General features: G+C 42.8%; 2 protein-coding genes and 1 long non-coding RNA gene across 20 annotated transcripts in view; 2 read left to right on the top strand and 1 right to left on the bottom strand.

Moving 5' to 3' along the window:
• MYT1L (myelin transcription factor 1 like) overlaps positions 1–3,046 on the top strand; it is a 288,821-nt gene extending 285,775 nt beyond the window's left edge. For all 17 annotated transcript variants that reach the window (XM_081906010.1, XM_081906001.1, XM_081906002.1 and 14 more), the window contains one exon: positions 121–3,046. In XM_081906010.1, coding sequence (XP_081762136.1) covers positions 121–261 — 141 coding nt within the window. In that variant the 3' untranslated portion in view covers positions 262–3,046. The remainder of the gene's footprint in view (positions 1–120) is intronic.
• Positions 1–27,186, bottom strand: part of LOC309367329 — a 182,171-nt gene that overhangs the window by 76,964 nt on the left and 78,021 nt on the right. The window lies entirely within an intron of this gene.
• Positions 8,849–27,186, top strand: part of PXDN (peroxidasin) — a 70,488-nt gene continuing 52,150 nt past the window's right edge. For both annotated transcript variants that reach the window (XM_081905952.1, XM_081905953.1), the window contains exon 1: positions 8,849–9,434. In XM_081905952.1, coding sequence (XP_081762078.1) covers positions 9,208–9,434 — 227 coding nt within the window. In that variant the 5' untranslated portion in view covers positions 8,849–9,207. The remainder of the gene's footprint in view (positions 9,435–27,186) is intronic.

Genomic DNA, 27,186 nt, shown 5'->3' on the forward strand with positions numbered 1-27,186 from the left:
GACCTTTTTAATGTGCTAAGAAAAATGGTGTCAATGTGCTGTGATAGTTTGTTATGCATAAATGAATATACCATTAAGCAAATAAAAGTTGTATATGAACTACTATTTAATATCTCGTAGGAACCAATCAATGAACAAAATTTTGATGCTTACGTGACCACTTTGACGGACATGTATACAAATCAAGATCGTTATCAGAGTCCAGAAAATAAAGCCCTACTGGAAAATATAAAACAGGCTGTGAGAGGAATTCAGGTGTGAGCAGCTGCTGTAGTGGTGAAAAAATCTTACCTTTAAAAAAAAAATGATGCCTCTTGTTTTTTGCTGCTGTAATTTACCAGAAAGTGTTATATATTTCTTTCTGTTTAAAACAGTGTTATGCTTACAAGACTTCATGATAATTTTATGTCTTGCTTTAAAGATAGTAACTGCAGAATAGTTTTTTGAATACATTCACATTTTGTACGTTTTCATATAAGCTGACATAGTGTGATATGCCATGTAATGTTTATAGCTGCTAATGTATGCACATTTTTGGGGTAAATATATTTCTGAAGAGGTAAGCTGATCAAAATAGAGTGTAAATTCTTTTTAATGCTTTAGTGATTAAATGTTTTAGTATTTTGAACTGAAATGGACAAAAAAAAAGAAAAAGAAAAAAGAAAATCCGCTTTGAATGACAATGTTGCAGTCTGCGGCCACTTTTTAGACACTCTCATTTTGTCTCATTGCTGGAGGATTTTATGGGATTTAAGAAATTACATTTTGTGTGCATATTGTTTCATAGCAAGATTTGGTTGCCAAAAATGCTTTATTTTTGAACAATGCTTGAAATATTGTGTGACTTTTGTTTTCAGAGGATGGTATGTGGCGGGGGGCAATAAAAAGAAGGTTTTTTGTTTTTGTTTTTTGTTTTTAATTCTAAGCAAAGGGCATGAATTAGATGTGAGATGTAAAAGGAGTAATTTATTGTAAGACAACATCAAGCCATGGGAACTTGAGAGAGAAGATTCAAAGCAGCTTAAACAGCACTTTTTAATTAACTTCTAAGCATTACATGGTATGAATATGGGAACCTGCATAATGACAGGAGCTCTATCAGAGGTGGACAACATGAAGATATCAACTTTTCTTTTCAAATACACTTTGGAGCCAACATCCTCTGTTTCTCCAGGACTCCTAGAGTTTCCCTCTGAGTTATCTGTTACAGCATTGTAGTTCATCTTTCAGAAGTTCAGTCTTTCCTTCCTAATACAAAGGCAATAGTTTCAAAGAAATATTGCCATTAAAAAAAAGTTTTTAATTTGGGAATTAACCCCTAAGTTTTATCTTTACAGTAGTTACTGGCCTGGATTCATTGCTACCCTGCGTAGGAAATAGAATGCAGTTCAGTTAACCTGGTTGTTTTTTTTACCTTGTTCCCTTTTTTTTACTGTTTTGGTTCTGGGGTTACGGTTATTATTTTTATTTTTTGGGGTACAATCATTATTCCTGTGGCATTTCCATATGCTATCTATTTGTTCTACTGTTACCTATTGCAAAAAAATAAATAAAAATAAATGAATGAATGCAATCAGAAAATTTAATGTAACTAAATATACTTTGGCACTTTTTGCTTTAAATTGCATCATTTCAAGCTAAAAAAAAAAGACGTATTGTACTTTTCAGATTTGATTGTTATTTCTTCAAAATAACTGCACTATATGTATGCATAAGACCACTTTTTCTTGCGGCATTTTTTTGTTTCCCCCCCCCCCCCATTTAAATTAGTAATTCAGATGGCGTGTCGTGTATGTCGGATGTTGAATTGATTTCGATTTGATAGCATATCTTTTCCTTCCATGTCTTGATGTTATGCAGAAAGTACAAAAGTACTTTGAAAAATTTTGTTACGAAAAAAATAAATAAAAAAGATGGGTTTTGTAAAAAATAATAAAATAATAATAATAAATAAAATAAAATATTTTTAGCAGAACAGGACTTACAGGGTCATTGTCCCCACAATGTGCCAGTTGACTATTTGCACTTACCTTGCCCTATATATCCATACGGAGGTGTGCAATCTCGTGTGTCATTCGCTTTGTGACACTAAATTTGAACAAATTAGAGTGGAAGCCGAAGTGGGCTCGTCCAATAATATTTGCTACAGGGATCTCACAACAAATATTCTGATACAATACTCAACCTCGGTATATATATATATGTATAAATATATGTATATCCCAGCGGCACTTTATACTATTCACTGTACAAAAAGCTTACAGTTTTTCCACGAGGACTTTAATAACTAGCTGGGAGAAGATTATGTAATTACTTTTGGGGCTCTGCAGTGTCTTCTTCTGTATAGTGCCCTCCTTTTTCTGTTGTGCTATTAGTTGTAGCTGCCATGCTTAGAATTGCCTTTTTGAGAGCTGAAGCAAGGTGCTTGTCGTTCACCTTCTGCCATATATATTGTACTTTTTGCCCTAGCCTCCTTTTAGGGCTCTCATTGTTCATAAGGGCATATGCATTTTTTTCCACTGCATTGTGTCTGCCGCTTCTTTGCCAATATAGTAATGCTTTCCGTAGAGTAATAGATAGTATCAGTTTTGGATTCTTATCGTTATCACCTATGTACAATGGGAAAAAGGGATTTTAAGCACAAATCCGCGCTGCTCATCTAATGTTGGTACATAATATCAAATCAAAGGATATCTGTGACTATTATATAGGGATCACACACAAAAAAGTGTCACATATTAGAATGCTGACCTTTCATCTGAAATTATTGTGAGTCATCAGAGTTTTATTTATTCTAACTTATTGTTCATTTTTCTTGAGTTTGATTTAAGTGCTCATTTATTAAGACAGAATTTTGTATAAACTACTTATTGTGCTCTCTGTGGAACTGAGGTTTGATTTATTTTTGTACTACACGGCATGGGTTTGTTGACATTTTAATTTTGCTATAAATGTGTGAAATCACAAGTTGCTGTGATAACTTCATTTTTAAATTGTGAAATTTGTACAAATTTTGTCATGCTGGATGTGAACACATCTTACTCTAAATAAATAAATGAATAAATAAACAAACAAACAAACGTGTTGCCACATTTGTAGCACAGCTGTTCTCTGATCCATTGTTACCTTACTTGATTTCACCCATGGCACTGGCAGTCTCATATATTCAGCCAAACTTTGCAGTGGCACCTTTCTTTCTCCTTTTAAAGAACTGAATTCTCATCCTACACACACACACACACACACACACTTTTCCGTGTATAAAACGCCCCCATGTATAAGACGACCCCTATTTTTTAAAACACCAAAATTAAGAAATTAAGTTGACACCGGTCTTGAAAGACCTACATTGGCTTCCAGTACGTTTCCGAACACAATTCAAAGTGTTGGTGCTGACCTTTAAAGCCCTAAACGGCCTCGGTCCTGTATACCTGAAGGAGCACCTCCACCCCCATTGTTCTGCCCGGACACTGAGGTCCAGTGCCGAGGGCCTTCTGGCGGTTCTCTCGCTGCGAGGAGCCAAGTTACAGGGAACCAGGTAGTGGCACCCGCCCTGTGGAAGGCCCCTCACCAGATGTCAAGGAGAAAAACAACTACCAGACTTTTAGAAGACATCTGAAGGCAGCCTGTTTAGGGAAGCTTTTAATGTTTAACAGACTATTGTATTTTAATATTATGTTGGAAGCTGCCCAGAGTGGTGAAGGAAACCCAGCCAGATGGGTGGGGTATAAATAAATTATTATTATTATTATTATTATTATTATTATTATTATTATTATTATTACTATTATTATTTAGCTTTTGGGGGTGGGGGGTGAGGGAGGCCTGCCAATCATTCACCCTCCTGCCCACCACTTCCAGTCGCTTGCCACAGCCACCAATTGTCTGCCTGCTCACCATGGCCGCCACCACCTGCCTAATTGCCACAGCCAATTGCCAGCAGACCTTGCTGCAGCCACCAATCACCCGCCCAGTCGCCGCTGCCCATCTCCTGCTTGCTACTGCCATTAATCACACGTTCCTGCTCTGAATTCACTATCTGTGTATAAGATGACACCCAATTTTGGCCTTTTTTTATAGCAAAAAGCATCGTCTTACACATGGAAAAATACGGTATATATAGTTTTGCATTACTGGCCAGATTCTTCATTTCTCAACAGACTCATTCTTAGAAACACTTACCAACTTGGAGTAGTAGAGCCCAAGTTATCAGAACCTACATTTTTAATAGCTCCTCTTTACTGAGAATTGTTGACAACTATATCTGTTAGGTGCAAGGTATTTTCATTTCAATACCTGGACCTTATCTACTTACACTTAACTTTCCATGCTGGGCTCAGGTTCTCATCACTGATGTTTATTCCACTGAATGTCCCATGTTCCCCCCTCCCATATTTTGATTTTACTACCCCCTGCACATGAACACACACACACACACACACACACACATCTTTTTCTGCATGCTTTCCAGCTGAGGCTTCAGAAGCTGGGACTTGACCATCCATGATAGCAAATGATGAAAATGCAAAATACACTTCTATAAGAATACCACGGTTCTCAGTAGATTTTTGTTTTGAAGTGTCAAGAGATCCCTCAGGAATGAATAATTCAGTAATCACCTTTGACACATGATGTACGATAAAAACAGCAAAAAACAGTTAAACACAAAACAAAGCAAAAAACAAAACAAACAAAAACCAGCCAATGCATTTAAAGCAAACATTAAACAATACAAATTAAGACACCCATGGCAAAGACCTGTTTATCCAGCTGAGAAATCCTATGAGCACAAAAATGGTCTTCCATTGTTTCTGGGAAGTGCAGGGACCGAGTGCCTGGTATATCTTGACAGGAACACCATGCCACAGAACAGGGACAGCCAAACTAAAAGCCCTACCCTGAGTTCTGAGATCTTTGGACTTTGCAAGAGAAACTCCCACAGACCATAGTGGTCTGCTGGGTGTATAAAGCATAAGGCAATCTCTTAACATAGACGACCTGCGCTGTATATCACTTCATATGTCTTGAACCCAGCCTGGCCGCAGATGAGGACCAACAAATTGTGCGCTCTCTCTCTCTCTCTCTCTCTCTCTCTCTCTCTCTCTCTCTGCTTCTTGTCTTTGAAGACTGGAGTTAAAAATATCCATTCATTCATTGATTATTATTTTTTAAAAAGAGGTCCCTTCTCTTTTAAAATATTCTCTGTCAAGGGGTGGGGGTGGAACCCAGAATTTTCTATAAATAACTATACAGAGAAAGCAAAAGAATATCCATAGATGACTGTTGTGTTAATTTGTAAGAAAATCGGGAAATGAGAATTTTAAAACGCTGGTTACATTAATCCCGGGGTTTTATGCATTCTTTAAATATATGCAGCTTGCTGCCAGGACCAACCTGAAGCAAATTCGCCCCATGTGTTTTCTTCTGGAATGTTATGCTGTGTGATGATAACCATGTGAAATTAAAACTTCCATAAACTGCATTCTTGCTCATGGGGCAACCAATGGATGGTAGCAGTGCGGAGAGAAAACCAGCAAGTGGCAGTATTGGACAAAAAACAAGATAAAGCAGGAATGTGTGCAAGGAAGCACATCAGAAATTGTAGCCAGAATCTGAATAGTTCTTTAGTTGCCAAAGATAAGCACAACTTCACTGGTTTCAAGTCATCTTGAGGTAACATTCCCCCCCCCCATCATTTTTATCCAGAACTCGGATAAAAAATGGACCAGATTTTTGTGAGGCAAGGCATGAAAGATGCAAGCCTTTTTCACGCTTACTTGTGATGCAAGCCTTTTTCACGTTGTGAACCTGCTATTGATTGCAAAGTTCTGAAATTGACCATAGTGTGAAATACCTAAATATTTCCCCCAGTTGCTCACATTGCAAAATATATTATTGTTGTTCAATTCAGGCTCATATTTGTCGTGCATTTGTGTTTCACTTTTCCTCCAGGTAATCTTTGTTCTTCCTACTGAGCTACCACTCAAATAGTTACATCGAAACATTGATTTTTCTTTAGATATGTTCTAGCATATTTATCACACCATTTCCTGTACAGAAGAATCAAAAGTTGGCAGGACTTGCCTCTGATTGTACTGCTAGGAAGGAACAAAGTTGTGCTGTCTGGATTATCCAGAAAGTAGGGAATCATCTTTCATTCTTGGAAGTCTCCAGAAGGAGGTCTGCCAAGATAATAACTGGTAAGAATTCTGTTGGCCATGATTTGGCTACCTCCTCCACCTCTGGATTTAGCTTCAGCCAACTTAGACTTTATCTTCCAATTGCTCTACATACATCTTGAATAGTGCCTGGAAAATTGTTGGCTTTCAGAAGAAGCAATCAGTTGAAGGTTTTCTACTCCTCCAAAAGCCAAAACTCCCCCCCCCCCAAGCTAATTGGATATTAGAATCATTGGTCGTTATCAAAATCCTGCTCTAGAACATTTTGCCATAACCCCATAATCTTTATTGACACAGAACATCCTGTTTCAGGCAAAGGATAAATAAACAAAAATCTGCTCCAGATGTAAATTATGCCTTTCTTTTTCTATTTTACTTTTTAAGATTTCCTAGCACACAATATGCATCGTTCTGACTTTGGCAGAAGTTAGCTTCCCTTTGACCGTTGCCAGCAAATTATGTGTTTAAAACTAAAAGTATAAATATGTCACAAATTGGACATTCTTATTACATCCGTTTGGAGTTTTATCAGTACATTTAAATAAACATTAACACTGGCCGCCTCAAGGTATTACACAACACTCAGGAGAAAAAGTTCATGTTGACCTAGAAATAGTATTGAACTTTGTGTGTGTGTGTGTGTGATTGTGCACTTAATTTGGCTTTAGATACAAATACTTTTGGTTCTGATAAGAAGCTGCTTCAAATTATATTCTGTAAGTTTCAGTGAGAGAATAAAACATGCCACTGTTTTGTGGAAGTTTTTTTCTGTTTAAAAATACAATTCCAGGATCAGGTCCTAACCAAGACTATTCCTTGCCATAATTAACTTCATGATAACTGTTCAATATCAATCACACTCGCTCGCCAATACATCATACTCTCAGGTCAGGGTTAGGGTTAGGGTTAACCTTGCTTTAAAGAGTCAGGGATGGGGTGCCTTTTTCCAGCCCGAGGGGCTCTTCTGGGCCACATGCCAGCCTTGGTGGGGCAATAGGCACCAAGTGCAACATCAAGCAAGCCTGTCTGGAAACAACTCCTTTGATCTGGAAGCCCTTCCTAAATCTTAACGGGAGTGAGGAGTTAATGTGTTTGTGGATGTACTGGGTGTGTTCTGAATAACCTATTCCGGAGCACTTTCACCTGCCCTTATGTTCAAGGGACACACACTGAAAACAGATGGGGGGGGGGGGCTTGTGTGAAGTCTGATTCAACCTGAGGGCTCTAAGCAGTCTTTGAAGCAGCTGTGTGAAAGGAAATCTGCAGCTGCAAAGAACTCGGAGCCTGCCTCAGAAAAGGTGTCTTCTTCGGGTTTATTTGTCTGAAGAGCGGGATCAAAACAATGCAATAGGCCCAGCCTTTCTAAACCTTGAGTCCTCTGATGTTGCTAGACTACAACTCCCGTCATCCCTAGCTAGCAGCAAAGCCCATCCACACACAGAGATGACCCCACACCTACTGGGATCACAGAGATATGCAAGGTTTTCCTTCCGTGACCATTTTCTTCATGCACAGATATTAATGGAGATATGTTCAGACATGACCAATGAAGTAGGAGAAGTGGCTTTCACGCACACCCCTTCTTCCATCGCCATCTCCCTCTGCCTCCCAAATGCTGCCACTTCATAAAGAAACGATTAAACGGGAGGGGGGCACTTTTATATTCCATGCCACTTCTTTTTCTCAAAAGATCTCAGGGCAGTGTACAACATTGGAAACCACACTGCAAAACATCAAAGATAAAAACATAGTAAAAGCATACTGACAGGCAGCCCAATAATAAGTGAATCACCATAATAAAGAGTTTTCTCCCCCACATCTTTTCAGGCCATGTATTATTTAATTTGTTGTTGTTTAGTCGTTTAAGTCGTGTCCGACTCTTCGTGACCCCATGGACCAGAGCACGCCACGCACTCCTGTCTTCCACTACCTCCCGCAGTTTGGTCAGAGTATTATTTAATAGCTATAGGTAAAGAGGAATGTTTTTGCCTGGCGCCTAAAGGCAGCTAACAATGGCGCCAGGTGAGCCTCTCTGGGGAGAGGATTCCACCATCCAGGAGCCACTACAGAAAAGGCCATTCTCTTGTTGCCACCCTCTGAAACTCTCTGGGAGCGGGGGACATAGAGAACGGCGTCAGTTGACGATTGCAGGGCCTGGGCTAGTTTGTATGGAGAGAGTATTAAGACCCTGAGCCCTGTAAAGCTTCACAGGTCAATACCAACACTGGGAACCATTTGCAGAGCGGTTAGTGCCAGTGGCATAGCGTGGGTTGTCAGCACCCGGGGCAAGGCAAGTAATTTGCGCCCCCTAACTCGTGGATTTGCGCCCCCTAGCCCGTGGATTTGCGCCCCCTAACCCTAACCCCCAGATGTTGCGCCCGATGCGGCCGGCCCCCCCCCCTGCACCCCACCCCCCACGCTACGCCACTGGTTAGTGCTGTAAAATAAGTGGCCACAAGAAGACTCTTTGTCGCCATCCCGACCACAGCTGAGCTACGCCTGCCGGAAGTGGGGGTCTTTTGTGTTTCCCTCCGCCAGGTGAGGTGGCCAGAAGGGGAGGAGGTTTTCTTCCCCCTTCTCCCTCCTCGCAGCTGGCGGGAAAAAACCAGCAGCCATTGCCACCGCTGGCGCCGGCCGGGGTGGAAGAAGAGGCCACCAAAAGCCCCCCCCCTCCTCCTCCTGGCCCCTCCATTGCGCTGCTCCAGGCGGACGAGCGCAGGGGAAAGCCCCGGCCTTGGCGCGGCGAAGCTGCTGCCTGCTTTCTAGCAAGCTGGCTGGCTGGCTGAGGCGGCCCCTCCTGCCGCCGTCCCCTCTTTCTCCTCCCCCTCCGGGCTGCGCGCTGGCGACTGGCTCGCCTCCTGAAGCCCCCGCCGCCGCCGGCTCGACCACCGGAGCGAGAGCAGCGGCAGCAGAGCCGAGAGCTGCCTCGGCTGCCTCTCCTCGCCCCGCTTCCCTTCTTATTTTCCCCTTCTCTCTCTCTCTCTTTCCCCGCACCCCGCCTTCCTCCGCTCGGTTTTTGCTCGACGGCATGGCCCGGCGCAGAGCGGGCGCTGCCTTCCCCGGGCTCTGCCTCGGCGTCCTGCTCGGCAGCCTCCTGCCCTTCGCCTCCCCGCAGCAGCAGCCGCCGCCGCCGCCTCCTCCGCCGAGGGGGAGCGTTTGGTGCCCCAGCCGCTGCCTCTGCTTCCGCACCACCGTGCGCTGCATGCACCTCATGCTCGAGAGCGTCCCCGCCGTGTCGCCGCAGACCACCATCCTGTAAGTTTGGGGGGGGGGGTTGAGAGAGAGGGGGGGCAACTTGAATAAGATATTGCGGGGACGCGCGAGGAAAGCTCCGCCCCGCATAATCGATCCCAAGACATGGCGCGCGCACCAATTATTTGAATGGCAACTTTTTTGGGGGGGGGGTCCCCCTCAAATAATAGTTGGCTCCTGTGGACAGCCACGTCTGTTGCGCGGGGCTCCCAGCGAGGGGAAGATACCTGGCAATGGCGAGGGGTAGGAAAGGAGAGGCTTTTTTGGGGGGGGGAGGAACCACGACGGTTGCTGCGGTCCCCAGCGCACTCCTTTGTCTGCAGCCCGCGGCGGGTCTGGGTCTCTTGCTACCGGTGCCGCGCAGACTTCTCTTTTGTCCGCGGCGCCGCCACCTTTCGTGTTTTGTCTACACAGGCATGTTGGCTGAGGTCCACAAGCTTAGTTTAAGTTTGGACGCCTTGGGTAGAGACCCCGCAGCCCAGCAATGCAGAAGAAGTGGTAGGAAGGAGCGGAGCTGATCTTGAAGCTCCAGGGAATACGGGAAGGATCCAAGGCCCCCGGTCACAGCCTTTCTTGATTCCCTTAAAAAAAGGGGACCTCGATGGAGATTTTTGCTTTCCCGTTTGATTTCATTGACGGCTGCACTGTTGGAGAAGTTTCACTGGAGGAAACACACACACACGCCCTCTGCTCTGTGGTTTCGTTTATTCCTTCCTTTTGCTCTGGTTTTTCTGGCTGAGAGTTTTGATCTCTGCAGCTCCGAGACCTTTTGTGTGGCTTTGTCCTCTTTAGGAATGTAGCCACTGGCATGAACTGTGTGGCTTTTCCAAGTCACTTGGCCTCCCAAGCCTCTTTGTTGTAGATTTCCATTCATCCCTCAGTTCTGCCTTCGATTTCAGGAATGTCTGTTTAAAAGGTGGCCTGGGATATGTCTGTTAAGAATGCAATAATTGGGGACCCTTATCAATTTTTGTTGCTTTTTTTTTTGGTATTTGCCATAGGTGGGAATGTTGACTGGAAACAGTGCTGTGTGTATTTTGGACAGAGGGTTTGTGGATTTATACGTTTTCTTTAAAAAGGAAACACGGCCATGAAACGCAAGGGTTTTGAAGAGTTCCCCTCCCTGCACTTTCCCAGCAGCAAACCACTTCTGAGCAGTTTTCAAACATGATTCTTGTTAGTGCCTTTAGGTGTGGCGTACTTCGTCGGGCAAGAAAGGGTCTTTCGGGGATACTTTCATCTTTGTTTTAATGTGGGTAGCTGTAAAATATACAGAACAGAGCCTGTGCTCAATTATACCCGAGGAACATAAGCCTCCTGATCTTGCAGAGATTTATGGACATGCCAAACTTAACATAACTGTGTGAACCACAGTGATGTCACTGTAAGTATTCTCTGAATACTATAGCGATCTTCCAGGGTACAAAATGAAGCATGTGCAAGACTCAGACCAAGATGCAGCTTTTGAAAAGGCAGTTCCATGAATGTCTGACTTCCCTGTTATGAGTATTCATATTCATATATACAGGATTACTTGGGCTGTGAACACATCGACAATTAACTTCTGCTGCACTTGACCCCCCAGCCAGCAGTTGACTGCCCCAACACCACTTCTGCTGTTCCATGGACAGCCTTCCCTCTTGCAAAAACACAGCGAGAGATAGGGCATTCCATAAGGCTTTAATGTTTGTCCAGCAGCAGTGCCGTGCACTAGAATTCCCACCTGTTGCCAAGACTCAGAAAAAGGAAGCATTCTGGTGGGGCAGGTGGAGCCACTTCTTGCACTTTCGCCACCTGAGGTGCGCTGCCTCATACAAAACAATCCAGCATCAATGTATTTCCATCATGCTGAAGAAAATTAACAAGACTGCATATCAGTCAGGAGGGAAAATACATGTCATATTAAAAACACCAACCATAGTTGGTTTATTGCCCAGTATGGTGATACCTCGGGTTATAGATGCTTCAGATTACAGACTCCACTAACCCAGAAATAGTACCTCGGGTTAAGAACTTTGCTTCAGGATGAGAACAGAAATCGCTTGGCGGCAGTGGGAGGCCCCCTTAGCTAAAGGGGGCACTTCAGGTTAAGAACAGTTTCAGGTTAAGAACGGACCTCCAGAACGAATTAAGTTCTTAACCCGAGGTACCACTGTAGTCATTTAGTCTCTTAGGGAGACAATGATCAAAAACCCGGAAATATATTTTACCTGGGATTCTTCAGATTTTTACATTTTTGGCATTGGGATACTAATAAGCACCATAAGCAAAATTTACTATTAATAGTTTTCAGTTTATCTAGGCAGGTGAAGTTGAAGCTGTGTTCTGTTTATGCGACTTATCTAAGTTTTTATCTTTCTTGTGTCTGAGTTACAGACCAAGTCATCATGGCAGTTTTGAAAACTACAGAAACAGGGCCTAAAATTTAACATTTTATGATATCTGGAAAATTGATTTAGATTCCCACAGGTCTACAAGCCTGCATCAAGTTTGTAGCAGCCAGGCCTGCACAAGGCAGGCGTTTGCTTGGAACAGAGCCTTTTGGTGGTGGCACTGCAGTTGTGGGATTCAGTTCCATGTGATATCATCCGGAAGACTGCATCCCTTCAGATGCAGTCCACCTCTCTCTTCAGTGCCTAATGCAAAATGGTGTTCTGGACTGATATCTGCATATTGGGGATTTGTTAGTTTTATTTGTTGCTTTTGTGCTGGTCTAGGATTGTTGTCTGGCAGGACGCGGGTGGTGCTGTGGTCTAAACCACATGGCCTAGGGTTTGCAGATCAGAAAGTTGGCGGTTCCAATCCCCGTGATGGGGTGAGCTCCCATTGCTTGGTCCCTGCTCCTGCCATCCTAGCAGTTCGAAAGCACGTCAAAGTGCAAGTAGGTACCGCTCCAGCGGGAAGGTAAATAGCGTTCCGTGCGCTGCTCTGGCTTGCCAGAATCGGCTTAGTCATGTTGGCCACATGACCCAGAAGCTGTACGCTGGCCCCCTCGGCCAGTAAAGAGAGATGAGCGCCGCAACCCCACAGTCGGCCACGACTGGACCTAACGGTCAGGGGTCCCTTTACCTTTAGGATTGTTGTGAAATGGGTATTTTAAATAGTTTATATTCTATTTTATAGGTCGTATTTTATTAGTGATTGTAAGCTGCTGTGTGAAGAGTATTGGAAAGTAGACTACATATCTGTTAAAGAATAAATATTTTAAATTTCTAGGCAACCAGATGCCTGGAATTTCCAAAGACCTGTGTTTTGGCACTGATATGTTTCAGTAAGTGCTCTTCAACTTCTGCCGTTTACTTCGCCTTAAAAAAAGACTTCACAAGCCCATGGTCTTGCAAGATATTATATCAGCAGTTTTGCTTGCATTTTTCTTGAATTACAGAAATCATTAACACACTGATCAATACAGCTTTACCCAAAGTATTATTTGAGCTTATTTCCAGATAAATATGTTAGCGGCACAACTTTATAAATGCAGCTTTTAGCTATGAATCGTATTGTTAAAAAACCCAGATTTTAGACTATTTTAAGGCTTTTAGAATGTCCCACAATGCTTCAGATTCCAAATATTTCTGAAAATAAAAAGTGGAATTTATTTTGCCACTAACTGAACCTTTGGCTTGATGCACAACCTTTTGGCAGCATCTGAGTAATCCCGCAGAAGCTGTAAAAAAGGAAAGAAAAATTAACTGACTAGTACAGGAAGTGGGTGGTTAATGTTTCTTGCATTTAAAACAAAGTACATTTACAGAGGGCTTTTATATTGATCGGTTTTCTTTATACTGTTTCCTGTAATGCCAAGTTATGCATTGCCCTGAATGAGACTTCATGTTGTTTTCCTCTGTCATGGAAGCAAATGTCTGAAGGCAGATGGAGATCAGAAATATAAGATCAAAATACTTGATTAAAATTGCTGGGGCTTGGTGGACATCACAGTAAATTGCCATTAATTCTTGCATTTAATAAGCAAAAGACTATTTCAGTTGGGGTTGAGAAGTAGTATTCCACCACTCGCACATCACATTCTTACTGACTTGTTACCTCACCTTTGGGATGACAGCTTGCCTTAAGAGCTATAATGATTTGTAATATGCGATCTGAATCATATCTTTCAGTAGAGCACTACTAAGTAGTTGCGTAAAGGAAGTGAACTGAACATTTCCTTGTTTATCTTGTGTGGGGTTTTGGTGTCCTCTCCTGCACCCCAGGTTGTGGTGATGGAGTGGGGCTTACCTGCATATGGAGATGAGTGTCTTCTCACTGCTGTGTGTGTGTGTGTGTAAGAGTCCAACCCATGCAGCTGAGGTAAGACACAGTATTCACTTATGTCAAAGAGGTGCTTAAGTAGTAATTGGAAAACTATGCTTCCTTTCTGCTCAGTAGTAATGGCTTTGCTTTTTCGTGGAACAACTGAGTCTGTATTTTGTTCCCTTTTTAGTGTTCCTTGTATTCCTTCCTTAAATGAGCATGCCTTATTCATCATTGTCTGACTTTTGTGTGTGTGTATGCCATGTGTGCTGTGCTTTTATGCTTACCTCATTACAGTTGTGAGGTCTTCTTCACACAATCCGTTGTGTGTATGCTTAGTTTTGTTCTTCACAGTTACCTTTTATAGTCCTGTGCAGACCTACATACTGTATATTTGAAGGAGCATCTTTCCCCCCATCATTCAGCCCAGACACTGAGGTCCAGCTCCAAGGTCCTTCTGGGGGTTCCCTCATTGTGAGAAGTGAGGTTACAGGGAACCAGACGGAGGGTCATCTCAGTAGTGGCACCTGTGCTGTGGAACGCTCTCCTGTCAGATGTCAAAGAGATAAATAATTATATGACCTTCCATAGACACCTGAAGGCAGCCCTGTATAGGGAAGCATTTAATGTGTGGTGTACTGCTGTGGTTTTATATACTCTGTTGGAAGCTGCCCAGAGTGGCTGGGCAACTCAGTCATATGGGCAGGGTACAAATAATAATTATTATTGTTGCATGGATTGGAACTTACATATGTGCAACCTGAAGCCTGTAGTTTTATAATGCGTAACTTGTACTCTCCATCGCTACAGATGTGCAGAATACAGATGTGTTCCTATCTACCTATGTAACATTGTATGTGCATAGTAGCTTAGCGCTTGTGACCAACATGTGGAGGTTGTGTTCATGATCCCATTCCCCCCCCCCAACTCCCCCATCAAAGATTCCAGTTTCTTATTAACACTTCTGATACAGGATGCTTCCTTTTCAGTTCTCAATTGGAGCACTCTGCTTGGATCAATAAGGTCTGCTATGTATTCTGACCCCTTTTATGCCTCCTATTTGAGGCAGAATGTATTCCTTGCTGCCTTGCTTACTTTCCCTTCAAAAATGTGTTGTCTTCTGTGGTAAATAGAAACCTGTGTTGCCACCGCAAAAAAAAGCAGACACACACCTCTAGAATCTTCCCCTTGGACAGTCATTCCTAGAGATATACGCAATATACAAAGTTAACTTGTGCTGTCAAAGAGTACGTTAGCATTCACAGAGGGAAGTACCGTATTTTTCGCTCTATAACACGCACCCAACCATAACACGCACATAGTTTTTAGGGGAGGAAAACAAACAAACAAAAAATATTCTAAATGAAACAGTGGATGTATGATTTTTGTGGTTCATGCTGTGGCCACAGACATGTGATCTGATGGTGAGTTTGGGGTAGCCCAATGCAAAAATCCTGAGGATCCATGTGGATCCGTGCTTTGTAACCACGTTTTTGCACCATTGTGGCCCCAGGCATCAGTGGGTGCGTGATTTTTTTGGTGCAGGCTGTAACCATGGATCCTCTGCTCACGACTGTAGCAGATTGCCCCGTCATCCGTAGGCATTCGCTCCATAACATGCACAGACATTTTGCCTTACTTTCTAGGAGGAAAAAAGTGAGTGTTATGGTGCAAAAAATACGGTAAATTTTTTGCCCCAGTTTTGATCCCACTTCTCTTTCAAAAAGAGAATGGCTAGAGTGCCTAGCAGTCCATAAAATATCAAGAGCATAATAAAAAGGTAGAACAAAATGGTATTTTAAAAGACATTTTTGTGTGTGTGCTTTATGCAGGTTTTTAAAATTATGTGAATTATGTGTGGTGTTATACCAGGTTTCTGGTGCTGGTGTTGCACACGTGCGTGCACGCACGCACACACACATACACACACACACACACACACACACACACACACACACACAGCCATCCTGAGTCTCATTTTCCAAAAGAAAGGTGGGATTAAATTATGAAAACAACAAATTTCTGTGGTAGAACGGCTAAATTAACTCTCTCAGTGTGTCTCACCATTTCCAAACCCAATATAAAAAGTTGCAATCAGACTTTATGATTGGGATGATGAACCCAAAAGGAGTGCTTTCAAGATTCCCAGTTATTTCTGTTTTGTGTCTGCCATGCATCACCCATGCAAACCAGCAATGCTTCTTATCTGAAATAAACTGTTCAGAAATGTTGAATTGCATTTTACTCCTCCCAGAAGCAAGAGGAATGTGAAACCCCACACAGAGTAGCCCTGTAGAGATATTTTTCATTTCATGTGGTGAGTGGACGGCATGAACACCCTGTCTTCCATCTGCAGCGCATCTCAAGTCACCCTTCATGTGCTACGTGAACAAAGGTCTTTAGCAAAGAGCCTGCTGTGCTCAATGGGACCTCTTCCCATCCTGCGATTTAGAATCTTGCACAGCCAGGATTCTGCCTTGCACAGGTAGCCTTGAGGAGCACAGCAAGCTCCCTGCTGCAGACATTTTGTCCTCCCGATGCACGGAGACAGTGTTGGAAACTGTATAAGCTAGGGGCCAAGTTGCTCTTTAAACCAGGGTTACAGGTGCCAAAACAGAATGCCAAGTTGCCATTTTTGGACCAGGTAGCGTAAAAAAAAGAATTATTTTTGCTTCCTGAAATGCATTCTGATTGTGCAGATAAAATATAACAGATAGAATTCTACAGGATGTGTTGCTAGTGTGTGAAAACAGTCAAGATCCAAGAAAGAAATCCCAGGCATGCAGCTCCATCCTGGCACTCGGGCATCTTCACTTGATCGCAAGTGGCCAATATCTGGCCGCAAAATGTGCCTGGCAAATTTTTGAACACTGTATGGGGGTGCGGGGTTTGGCTTGGTGCTCAGGATGCAGTGGAATGGGGTAGGACAAGCCAGCACATCTGTGTTCTACCTTATGCAGTTCTGATTGTGTGGGGAAACTGGGCTAAATGTGTGCCGAAGCTCCAGTTTTTCCAGTCTATTCCATTGGTTTGACTATGGCTGAACTGTGAGCTATTATTATTATTATTATTATTATTATTATTATTACAGTGGTACCTCGGGTTACATATGGTTCAGGTTACATACGCTTCAGGTTACAGACTCTGCTAACCCAGAAATATTACCTCGGGTTAAGAACTTTGCTTCAGGATGAGAACAGAAATCGTGCTCCAACGGCGCAGTGGGAGGCCCCATTAGCTAAAGTGGTGCTTTAGGTTAAGATCAGTTTCAGGTTAAGAACAGACCTCCAGAACGAATTAAGTTCCTAAGCCCAGGTACGCGGGTGGCGCTGTGGGTTAAACCACAGAGCCTAGGACTTGCTGATCAGAAGGTCGGCAGTTCGAATCCCCATGACGGGTTGAGCTCCCGTTGCTCGGTCCCTGCTCCTGCCAACCTAGCAGTTCGAAAGCATGTCAGAGTGCAAGTAGATAAATAGGTACCACTCTGGTGGGAAGGTAAACGGCGTTTCCGTGTGCTGCTCTGGTTCGCCAGAAGGGGCTTAGTCATGCTGGCCACATGACCCAGAAGCTGTACGCCGGCTCCCTCGGCCAATAAAGCGAGATGAGCGCCGCGACCCCAGAGTCGGTCACGACTGGACCTAATGGTCAGGGGTCCCTTTACCTTTACTGTACCACTGTATTATTATTATTATTATTATTATTATTATTATTATTATTATTATTATTATTAATTCAAAGTCGGCACCATTGCATTCCTTACTTGCTCCTCATAAAAGTATTCATGACTTCTTTCCCAGGCAGTTCAGTGTCAGAGGTAAAGTGAAAAGTATGTGAGCCTTTCCAGGTCAGTCTGCAACGTCTGTTGGCAGAAACAGAAAAGATGCACCACTGTGCTTGGCAAAAAATGCATTGCCTTGGTTAAAAATCTGGTTGTGCCTGGTGGCTTTAAAACAACAACAACAACAACACTGCAGTAGAATGTTATGTCAAGTAAACAAGGTCCCTTTGCCATTGTTTCAAGACAAGGTGGGGATAATCAACTTGTTCTGCTACATTTAGCTATGGGAATAAATTTCAAAGCAGTACAGAGCAACTGCGGAGTGAATGCTGGCTCAGCTGAAATGGAATTTCTCAAATGTTGCGGGGGAAGGGAGGTCTTCTTCTCATTGGTTGCCAGGTTTGGATGCTTGTTGCTCTGGGGCTATTACTGTTGCTAAGAGCCAGCTGATTCCTTTGAAAAGAAAATTGAATGAACATTTAAGACCCAACAGCTAATGACTAGGAAACCGGAGAAATGTTAGGGTCTGCAAGCTTTCCTTTCATTGCGCCCTGGCAGCTGCGGTGACACATCTGCTGCCATCTTCCTCTCGTCTTTCTTATTTATAATCTCCGAAAACATTTCTAATATACACTACTGAATGGCTTTCTAATCCCTTGGCATGGTGTGAAGAGGATACAGATGGGTTTACTTCTGAACTGAGACTTAAAAATTGCCGTAGATTTCTGGTGTTTGTTGGGGATCACTGTTTACAAATATTACGCTGAAATATACGTAATATTGCCGTGTTAAAAAGATTAGGATTTCAATCCTGTACCCCAGTACCCCTGATAGTAAGACTCATTGATCTCAGTTGGACCTGTTTTTGAGTTGACATTCTTTTGAGGATTGTCTTGTTAAAGATCCAGAAAAGCTAATCTAGGACACATTAAGCAATTAAGGGAAGGAACAGCCACAGTATGTCTTATTTCTAAACAAGGAGGTTGAGAGCTTTCCTCTTCAATTCGACTCGCCATGTTGATTTTGGAAACTGATCCTACCTTTCGCTCTTTTGAATACGGTACATTTGCCATTGCACTTTTGATTCTCCTTTACTGCAAACCTACTGTTTCCAGTACCATATGCGGAAATGCAAATGACAAAGCCTACCCACATGGTGAGAGCTTTTGTTGGATTTGTTAGTTATTGAATTCCTACTGGAGTCCTGCTAAAGTTCCAAGAACATCTGTGTAAAAGAGCTTTTCCTTTGGATGGCTTTTGGTGTTCACAAATCTTTCTGCTTATTCACTCACTATGTTTTAGTGTTGCTTTAGAGTTTATTGTTACTCAGTCTCTGGGACAATGGTGCAAATAAATGCACATGTAAATGGAAATTCTGAAGAAACCAAAGGGCTTCTTTACCAATATTGTTTCATTTTTGTTATGTGCATGAAAAGGAATTAATATAAAAAGTGTATATGTTCAGGTATCTATTTTACATAGCTCTTTATGTTTCATCTTTTTCTGAGTGAGACTGCACTGTTTCCAATAGAATACAATCAAAAACTTTCAGACAAGAGCTAGATACTTTTGCTTTGAGCTGGGAATGGTCCATAGGGATGTCCTCATATTTTAGTTGCAGGTTTGACAGCTAGATTGTTCTGAGTGTCTAGATTCTTGATGCAAGACATCAGGTGTTATAAATTTACCTTTTTGGTTGGAAAGTGAGTTGGTCAGCTGAGTTAAAAGCGTGAGAAGAAGGTGGCTGTCCCAAATGGCAGTGAATTGCACTTCCCAATTCATTTTGGAAAAGGGATATGCTGTTGTCACACTTGCATTGCACTGTTGCTTTCAAATATATTTATCTACCCACAGCAAGTCATTTCAGCTTTTGCTTATTAAAGGGAAAATAAAATAGCACTTGTTCTGTGAATAATTTGGCTTCTAATAACAATCCTTTAGTTTGAGAGGATGTCAGGCTTTGTCACTTAGCACGTGTGACGTACACACCTGTTGTACAAATTCCAACAATGTAAGCGATGTTCATTGTGCTGAATGATACAAATCGCTCATAACCACAGGTGAGAATCCATCTTAATCAGGCTTATATTCAAGAATTACTGATTGGCTTCAATCCAGAGTAGCTATTTTGGTCAGTAGGCAGCAATCCCACATATTACAGTAACCTTCTGTGACATTTTTGCTTTGGTAACTCATTCTGTCAGAAACAAGCCACTGCTTAGTTTTTAAAGTTTACTTCTTCAGCTCTTAGATGAACTGCAGCACAAACATAGAAAAAATGCCCTCCCCCCTTCCCCCCCCCCAAACTGGATTTTGTAGCATAAAATAAACTCTGTCTAGATGGACAAAGTCGTACGGTGATTCACACTAAGTCCACATGAAGATAACGTGTCTTAACAGTGCTGAGTGCTCAAAAAACATATGGTAGACTTTTGAGACTTGCTGTACTTATTGCAACCCACAATCCCCAATGCCTGCTGGGTCTTCTTTTTGTAATGACTGCTGAGTCATGTAACTTGGTGGTCGTAAAAACTGGCATGTGGATCCGCAGGCTTTTCATGGAGATAGTGAACGATAGTGGACGATCGTTAAAACACTTCATTGATGGCTAATTCTGAATTTCAGGCTTCTGGTGCACAGATGAAGAAAATCTTATAATCCATTTGAAATGCAATTCCTTTGCCCTTTTGGGTACTGAAGCCCTGCCACCCAGTGGCGTAGCGTGGGTTGTCAGCACCCGGGGCAAGGCAAGTAATTTGCGCCCCCTAAGCCGTGGATTTGCGCCCCCTAACCCTAACCCCCAGATGTTGCGCCTGGTGCGGCCGGCCCCTCCTGCACCCCCCACGCTACGCCACTGCTGCCACCACCTCTAATCCATCTTGTTCAGGCAGCAAGCCTCATTCACTCAGCCTCCCTGTGAACAATATCACTTTTATTGTATCCTTCACATTGTTGAAATCAATCAGTTGCAAAAAGCCGACCCTCCTGGTCTATGAGTCACACAGCTTCTATTCAGCTACTATACTTCACCCACTGGGCTTCACTCCAGAAGTTCTTGCAAGCTCCTTTCTTTCCACTGACATCCAGAAACTGTAGTTTATCTTTAAAAAAAAACAAATATGAAAACAAGAGAAAAGATTGTGTCTGGTTACACAGCTGCATCATCCTGATATATCAAGTGTGTTCTTGTTATACAAGAATGGCAGGAGGTTTTTTTTGTTTCCATTTTTAAGTGTAGGTTCCTTCTCCACCCCCACCCCTCCTTGGATTCAGAAGGCTGGATGTTTATGTGATTCTGTTTTTGTCGTTCTTAATTGTTGCCAGGACACTGGTGATATTATCTGAGTTGCAAATGCTAATCATAAGAATGCACTCAGGCCCGATGAATTTAATAGCCTCAAGCTGTTAACAAACATATATGAGACTTAACAAAGTAGCCCTGGAAATGACAGACACAGCTGTGGAATTTGCAGCAGTCAAGTTTTCCATCTGGCTCTTTCTATAGCTAAACACTGCGGACAGATTGAGAAAGTAATGATCCACAAGAGGTGCACCCATTTTGTGTAGGTTTGGACTGCTTGCTATAGTACAAAAAGCACACATCCAGTGTATGTTGTGTGAATGAAGTTTAGATCGCTTTATGCCAGTAAATTGTCACAATCATAGTCTTAGATTTTTTTTTATAAGGAGGACGGTTCCCATTTAAAACACTGTCTAAATGCACGTTTAAAAAAACTAGTTAATACATTTATTGCTCTAGCTAAAGGCTATGACAAACTTGCAGCAATAGTATTACTAAAATAATACAGAACACACATCCGTAATATAAGCCAACATTGGCTTATAAGTAAGAGAGAGACGATACCAGAGACACCAACAAGCTTAAATCTAGCTTGGTTTTAGATTGAACCTTTGAATCTCTGCAACAACTAAGAGTGATTTTTATTAAACTCCTTTTTCTTGATTATTTTATTTTATTTTGCAGCCAGTGTGTAGAGTGGCATTCCCTGTGTTACGAAGCTGCTGTTGTCTCTCAAAAGAAGCCAAACCATTTATGTTGAGTTGTACCTGCTTGCTTGTGTGAACCAAGGTTTCTAAGGGGCAGGCTAACGGGTAATGAGTGATGTCTTTCACCTGAGGCTGGCCGCAAATAAAAAGTCTGTCTGCATATGGGACCTTGTTTTGGCAGCCACCCAAGGCTTCAGTGGGCATCACTTAGAAACACATCTGAATAAAGACATTTCTTAAGAAAGCTGGTGAGAGTTTGGTTGGATAACTAGCGTTAAAATGCTCTGTTCTCAGGAGAGGATACCAAGGGGAAAATTTGTTGTTTCTAATTAATTGCAGATCCTTTCTGTATTCTGCCCAGAAGAGCCAATCCCTTAGTTGGCACTTATTCAAGGTCAATGCAGAGCTCAGTTCTGGAAAAATAATAGTCTAAAAATCTTGACAAGCTGCTTTTCAGAGTTGGTTATCACCCACTTAAGTATAGCACAGCACAGGAAAATGCCCAATTGACATAGTAGCCATTATTTTAATATATTTTAACTGAGTGCAGTCTGCTCTTGCCTTAATTGTTGGCCACCCAGATTCTGTATGAAGATGAGTTGCTGATATTCCTGATGGTAAGGGTATAGCTTCCAAAAAAGATATTCTGCACAGTTTCCAAAGCTTTAATCAGACCCCAGATCTCAATGCCATATAAAGCATTAGAGTAAGCACTTTGCTACCAAATATATTTAGGGCAGATTCAAAAGGTTGACCTCCCTTATTTTAACATCAATGTCCCTATGGTTTTCTGTGCTTTGATTTTCACTGGCTCCATATGATTACAGTGGTACCTCGGGTTAAGTACTTAATTCGTTCCGGAGGTCCGTTCCTAACCTGAAACTGTTCTTAACTTGAAGCACCGCTTTAGCTAATGGGGCCTTCTGCTGCCACCGCGCCGCTGGAGCACGATTTCTGTTCTCATCCTGAAGCAAAGTTCTTAACCCAAGGTACTATTTCTGGGTTAGCGGAGTATGTAACCTGAAGTGTATGTAACCTGAAGCGTATGTAACCCAAGGTACCACTGTACTTCCAAGAGAGAGTTTTATCCAGAGTGTGCCCAGGTATCTAAATGAGCGAGTTTGGGGGGGGGGTTGTTTTTTTGTGGGGGGGGGTTGTAGCTTGCTGTACCATTTATATCTAGGACTTTGTTTGCCAAAAACCATTATCTTGGTCTTAGAGTAATTTATAGATAGGCTTTCCTGTTTACAGTATGTACTGAACACCTCCAGGAGATTTTTGAGGCCCAATCAGGAAAGAGAGGAGCACTAAATCATCTGCATACATCTAGATTGAGATCTTTCTGTTCCTAATTATTGGAGAGGGGAAGTACGCGTTGGCTAAATATGACAGCAGATCATTAATATAAAAGTTTTAAAGAGTGGGAGTCAGAATGCAGCCTTGCTTCACTCCTCATGATGTTTTAAAGGCACCAGTCATATCACCATCTAAACTTCCTCTCACCCTCATTTCTGTGCTGCCATATAGTTAGTTCTTGGATTAATTGCTTGTGTATAGTCGATGTTAGCAATATGAAAATTCCCAATTAAAATTCTATTCCAACCCATGTGCCAAATTTATGTCAAACAGATAAAAGAAATGTATTAATTAGCACATCCTGATCATATCATTTTAGTCATATGTACTTCCTAGAACAGAGTACCGTATTTTTTGTTCTATAGGACGCACATTTTCCCCTCCAAAAATTAAGGGGAAATGTGTGTGTGCATCCTATAGAGCGAATGCATGCTGCGCCGCTAAGCCCAAAGCCAGAACAGGAAGACGGAGCGCTGCGGAGCGCTCCGTCTCGCTGCTCTATCTTGGGGACGGCTGCGCGCACAGCCTCTCCAGGGCAGTGGGGTGCCTTCACCCCGCTGTCCTGCAGAAGCTAGCAAGGCTGTTCCCAAGCCAGAACAGCGAGACGGAGGGCTCCATCTTGCTGCTCTAGCTTGGGGACCGCTGCGTGCACAGCCTCTCCAGGGCAGCGGGGCGCTGCGCTCCAAAGGCTTCAGGGATCTTTGAGGCTGGCGGTGGGGGAAAGCAGCACTTCCCCCCACCGCCAGCCCCACAAGCTCTGGTGAATGTACCTTGAACGCACCTTGTTTTAGAGGGGGAGAACAAGAAAAAAAAAATTTCCCTGTTCTCCCCCTCCTATAATCCGGTGCGTCCTATGGTCCGGTGCGTCCAATGGAGCGAAAAATACGGTATATAGCTTTGCCTGAGATCAGACTGACAAGGAGAACAAAGAATAGGAGGATGGTGTCAGGGTGACATAAGAGACTAGGGAATGATAATTGCTTCACTAACATGGGGGGAAATGCTATTAAGATCCCCTGTAATATTCTGTCTGCATTTGTAAAGTAAATACATCCCCTCATTGTGTGTGTTCTGCTGCCGAGTGGAGGAATTGTTTAAATTTGTTTAGGGCTCATCAAGAGCATCTGTTCAAACAGGAACTAGATCAATGACTTTATTGTCTAATTAAATGAATTAAATAATTGTCCTACAAAGGGACTAATTGGTTCCCGTCCATTCTTTCAAGTGTTTTGCATTGGGACCCCTGCCTACCCCCTACCCCCAAATAATCAACTACACATATACAGTGGTACCTCGGGTTAAGAACTTAATTCGTTCTGGAGGTCTGTTCTTAACCTGAAGCACCACTTTAGCTAATGGAGCCTCCTGCTGCCGCCACGCCACCGGAGCACGATTTCTGTTCTCATCCTGAAGCAAAGTTCTTAACCTGAGGTAATATTTCTGGGTTAGTGGAGTCTGCAACCTGATGCGTATGTAACCTGAAGCATATGTAACCCAAGGTACCACTGTACACTGATCCAGTGAAATGATTTTGGAGTCCTTGTGGAGTGTTCAATTAAAAAAATAACAACCACATGTAGCAGCAGCATAAAAGTCCATGCTTGGGAATAAACAACAACAACAATCATTTTTCAACCCTTACAACAAGTCTGTAAGACAAGCCAGTATTATTTCCTAAATTCCAGGTGGGAGGACTGAGGCTTAGGAGGGATTGCCTAAGACCAATTGGGTTCATGGCAGAGGTGGGATTCAAACCAGGGACTTACCGATTTATCGCTCAGTCTCTTAGCCCTGCATATGGGATATTGCATATGGGATATTGTGTATAACGAGGGGTTGTCAATGTGACCCTCTTCAGATGCTCTTGGACCACAACTCATATCATCGTCCAACAACATCTGGAGGTTCCTGTTGGCTGTCCCTGATTACGTCTATCAGGATTTCCCAAACTTGGGTCTCCAGCTGTTTTTGGACTATAGCTCCCATCATCCCCAGTTAGCAGGACCTGTCGTCAGGGATGATGGGAATTGTAGTCCCAAAACAACTGGAGCCTGAAGTTTGGGGAACCCTGATGTATAATATACACTATATAGGGTCACCCTACATTAATAGGTGTTCAGCCATAAAAGGTGTAGGAAAAAGACAGCTAAAATAGTCAAAGAGGTGTTGCACCTTCCATATGAGCCAAGTATCAAACCTTTAGAGCTTAAAAAAAACCCCATTATTTTTAAATGATATGGAGAATGAAGACAATGCAGGTCTATAAAATATTGGAGAGAATAGCTAGTTTCCCCGACAACTTCTTGTTCTCATTACAGTAGGATTAGAGGACAGGCACTAAAAATTAGTTGGCAAAAAGTACTTCTTCATGCAAGGCATACTTAGCATGGAATTCAGGGCCTCAAGATGCAGAGATTGCTGCTGACTTAGATGAGGTGGTCATTGCTAAAAAAACCTATTTGAATGTCAATTTCTGGGGGATAAGCAATAGGTTTATTGCCATCATTCTCACTGCCTGAGGAATCCCAGAATCAGCTGGCTGGCCATTGTGGGAAACAATATGCTGCCCTAGAATAAGCCCTGGGTTTGTTGCTGCAGGGCTCTACTTCAGGAAAGCACAGCTGTGGCTGGACTTCTGTGTCAGATGTTGGTGATTAGAGCTGACCACATACTACAGAATGTGGGTGGGTAGCATATGGTTATCCTGGTTGCTTAAAAAGCCTCCTTCCTTCATTTTCTTACTTCGACTATAGGTTAGATGTTTGTTTGTTTTGTTGTCTTTTGTGGTTCATCACTTGTATTTGGAAGATGCTCGGTTTCATTCTGCATATTCATTAAGATAAACTAAAGGAAATCTTGCCAGGTGGTGGCTTCTTTTTACTGTTTGTGTACACGCACGGAGACCAGTCATAACAGGCTCTAGATCCTGAGGCTTCCTGCAAAAAACTGTTACGTGCCTAAAATGATTTGCACGCCCACTGGTGCACATGCACTAACAGATACTTTCCCAGGGCCCCAGCAGCCAGGTGGAAAGGATGCTGATGGAAGCAGCTCTGGGAAAGCGAAGCTTGATCCTGGCTTTCAGCAGGAGGACTGGAGGAGCAACAATATGGCCACAGTCTCCTCTTTGAGAACCCACATGTTTGCACTAAGCCATAGTTTGGTTTAGCTTTACATGCAAGCCAGCTCAATGGTTCACCTCTTTTCATATAGCCAAATCATATGGATGAAGCTACAACCAGTGAAACAACACAGTGCTCTCAGCTTTTACAAGCCCTTCTACATTCTGAGTGAGATAGAATCATAGAGTTGGATGGGACCACAAGGGTCATCTAGTCCATACCCCTGCAATGCAGGAATCTTTTGCCCAATGTGAGGCTCTAACCCACAACCCTGTTCTAAAGTGACCAGAGACCCAGTGTAGGGCCTTTTCAGTTATAGCACCCCACTTGGACACATGCTGGAAAGCTTCTCTGGTGCTGTCTGTGTAATATTTTCAGTCTTTTGCTATCTCTTAGCTTTAGTCTGGCATTGTTGTTTTTCTGGTGTTCATAGGAGTTGCTTTTGTTTTGTTTTATTGTGTCTTATTGATATTTTATTTACTTCAATATACAAGCTGTGATGGTGGTTGTTTTTAATATAAAACAAAGCCTATGAACTTTTGAAAGCGAACATAGCTGCCCTCTTGTTTATACAGTCATACCTCGGGTTGCAAATGTGATCCATGCGGGAGGTTGCAGCGCCGTGTCTGCCGCAATTCAGCGCTTATGTGTGTGACATCATTTTGTGTTTTTTCGCATGCACGAGCGTTGAAACCCAAAAGTAACCTGTTCTGGCACTTCTGGGTTCGGCGCAGTCCTCGACCCGAAAATGCGCAACCCGCAGCGTTCATAACCCGAAGTATGACAGTATAGCGTATGCTCCTCTTAATGCTAAACAGCATTTTCTGTCCTTGCCATAAGGTAGGGTCCCTGTTGTTTATAAGAAAAGTAGGGAAGCAGTTGAGGATGAAGATAAACTGAAAAAGTCTTCATTGGGGCCTGTTCAGACTGCTGCCAAAAATACAAGGCACAAAATCTCCCAATGTGAGTTTGAAGAGCTGGGGAAAGGGCCAAAGATGCATAGTTGTAGGCAGAGGAGGATCTAGAATAGGTCCAAAATCCATTCTCTTGGCACATATAAACATAGAGTTTTACGGGTGCTTAGAATATTGGCAGGAGTTATTCTCCTATACACCAAACTCATGTTGTTTCAATTTTATAAAGCTTATATTTATTTGTTCGCACCTGTGTCCTGTTTTCATAACAGGGAGGGGGTGAAAATCTGTACTGACACAGATTGCAAATTCTTCCCACTCTCCTG

This window comes from Podarcis melisellensis, assembly GCF_964234715.1.
Source record: "Podarcis melisellensis genome assembly, chromosome: 3".
Taxonomy (NCBI): domain Eukaryota; kingdom Metazoa; phylum Chordata; class Lepidosauria; order Squamata; family Lacertidae; genus Podarcis; species Podarcis melisellensis.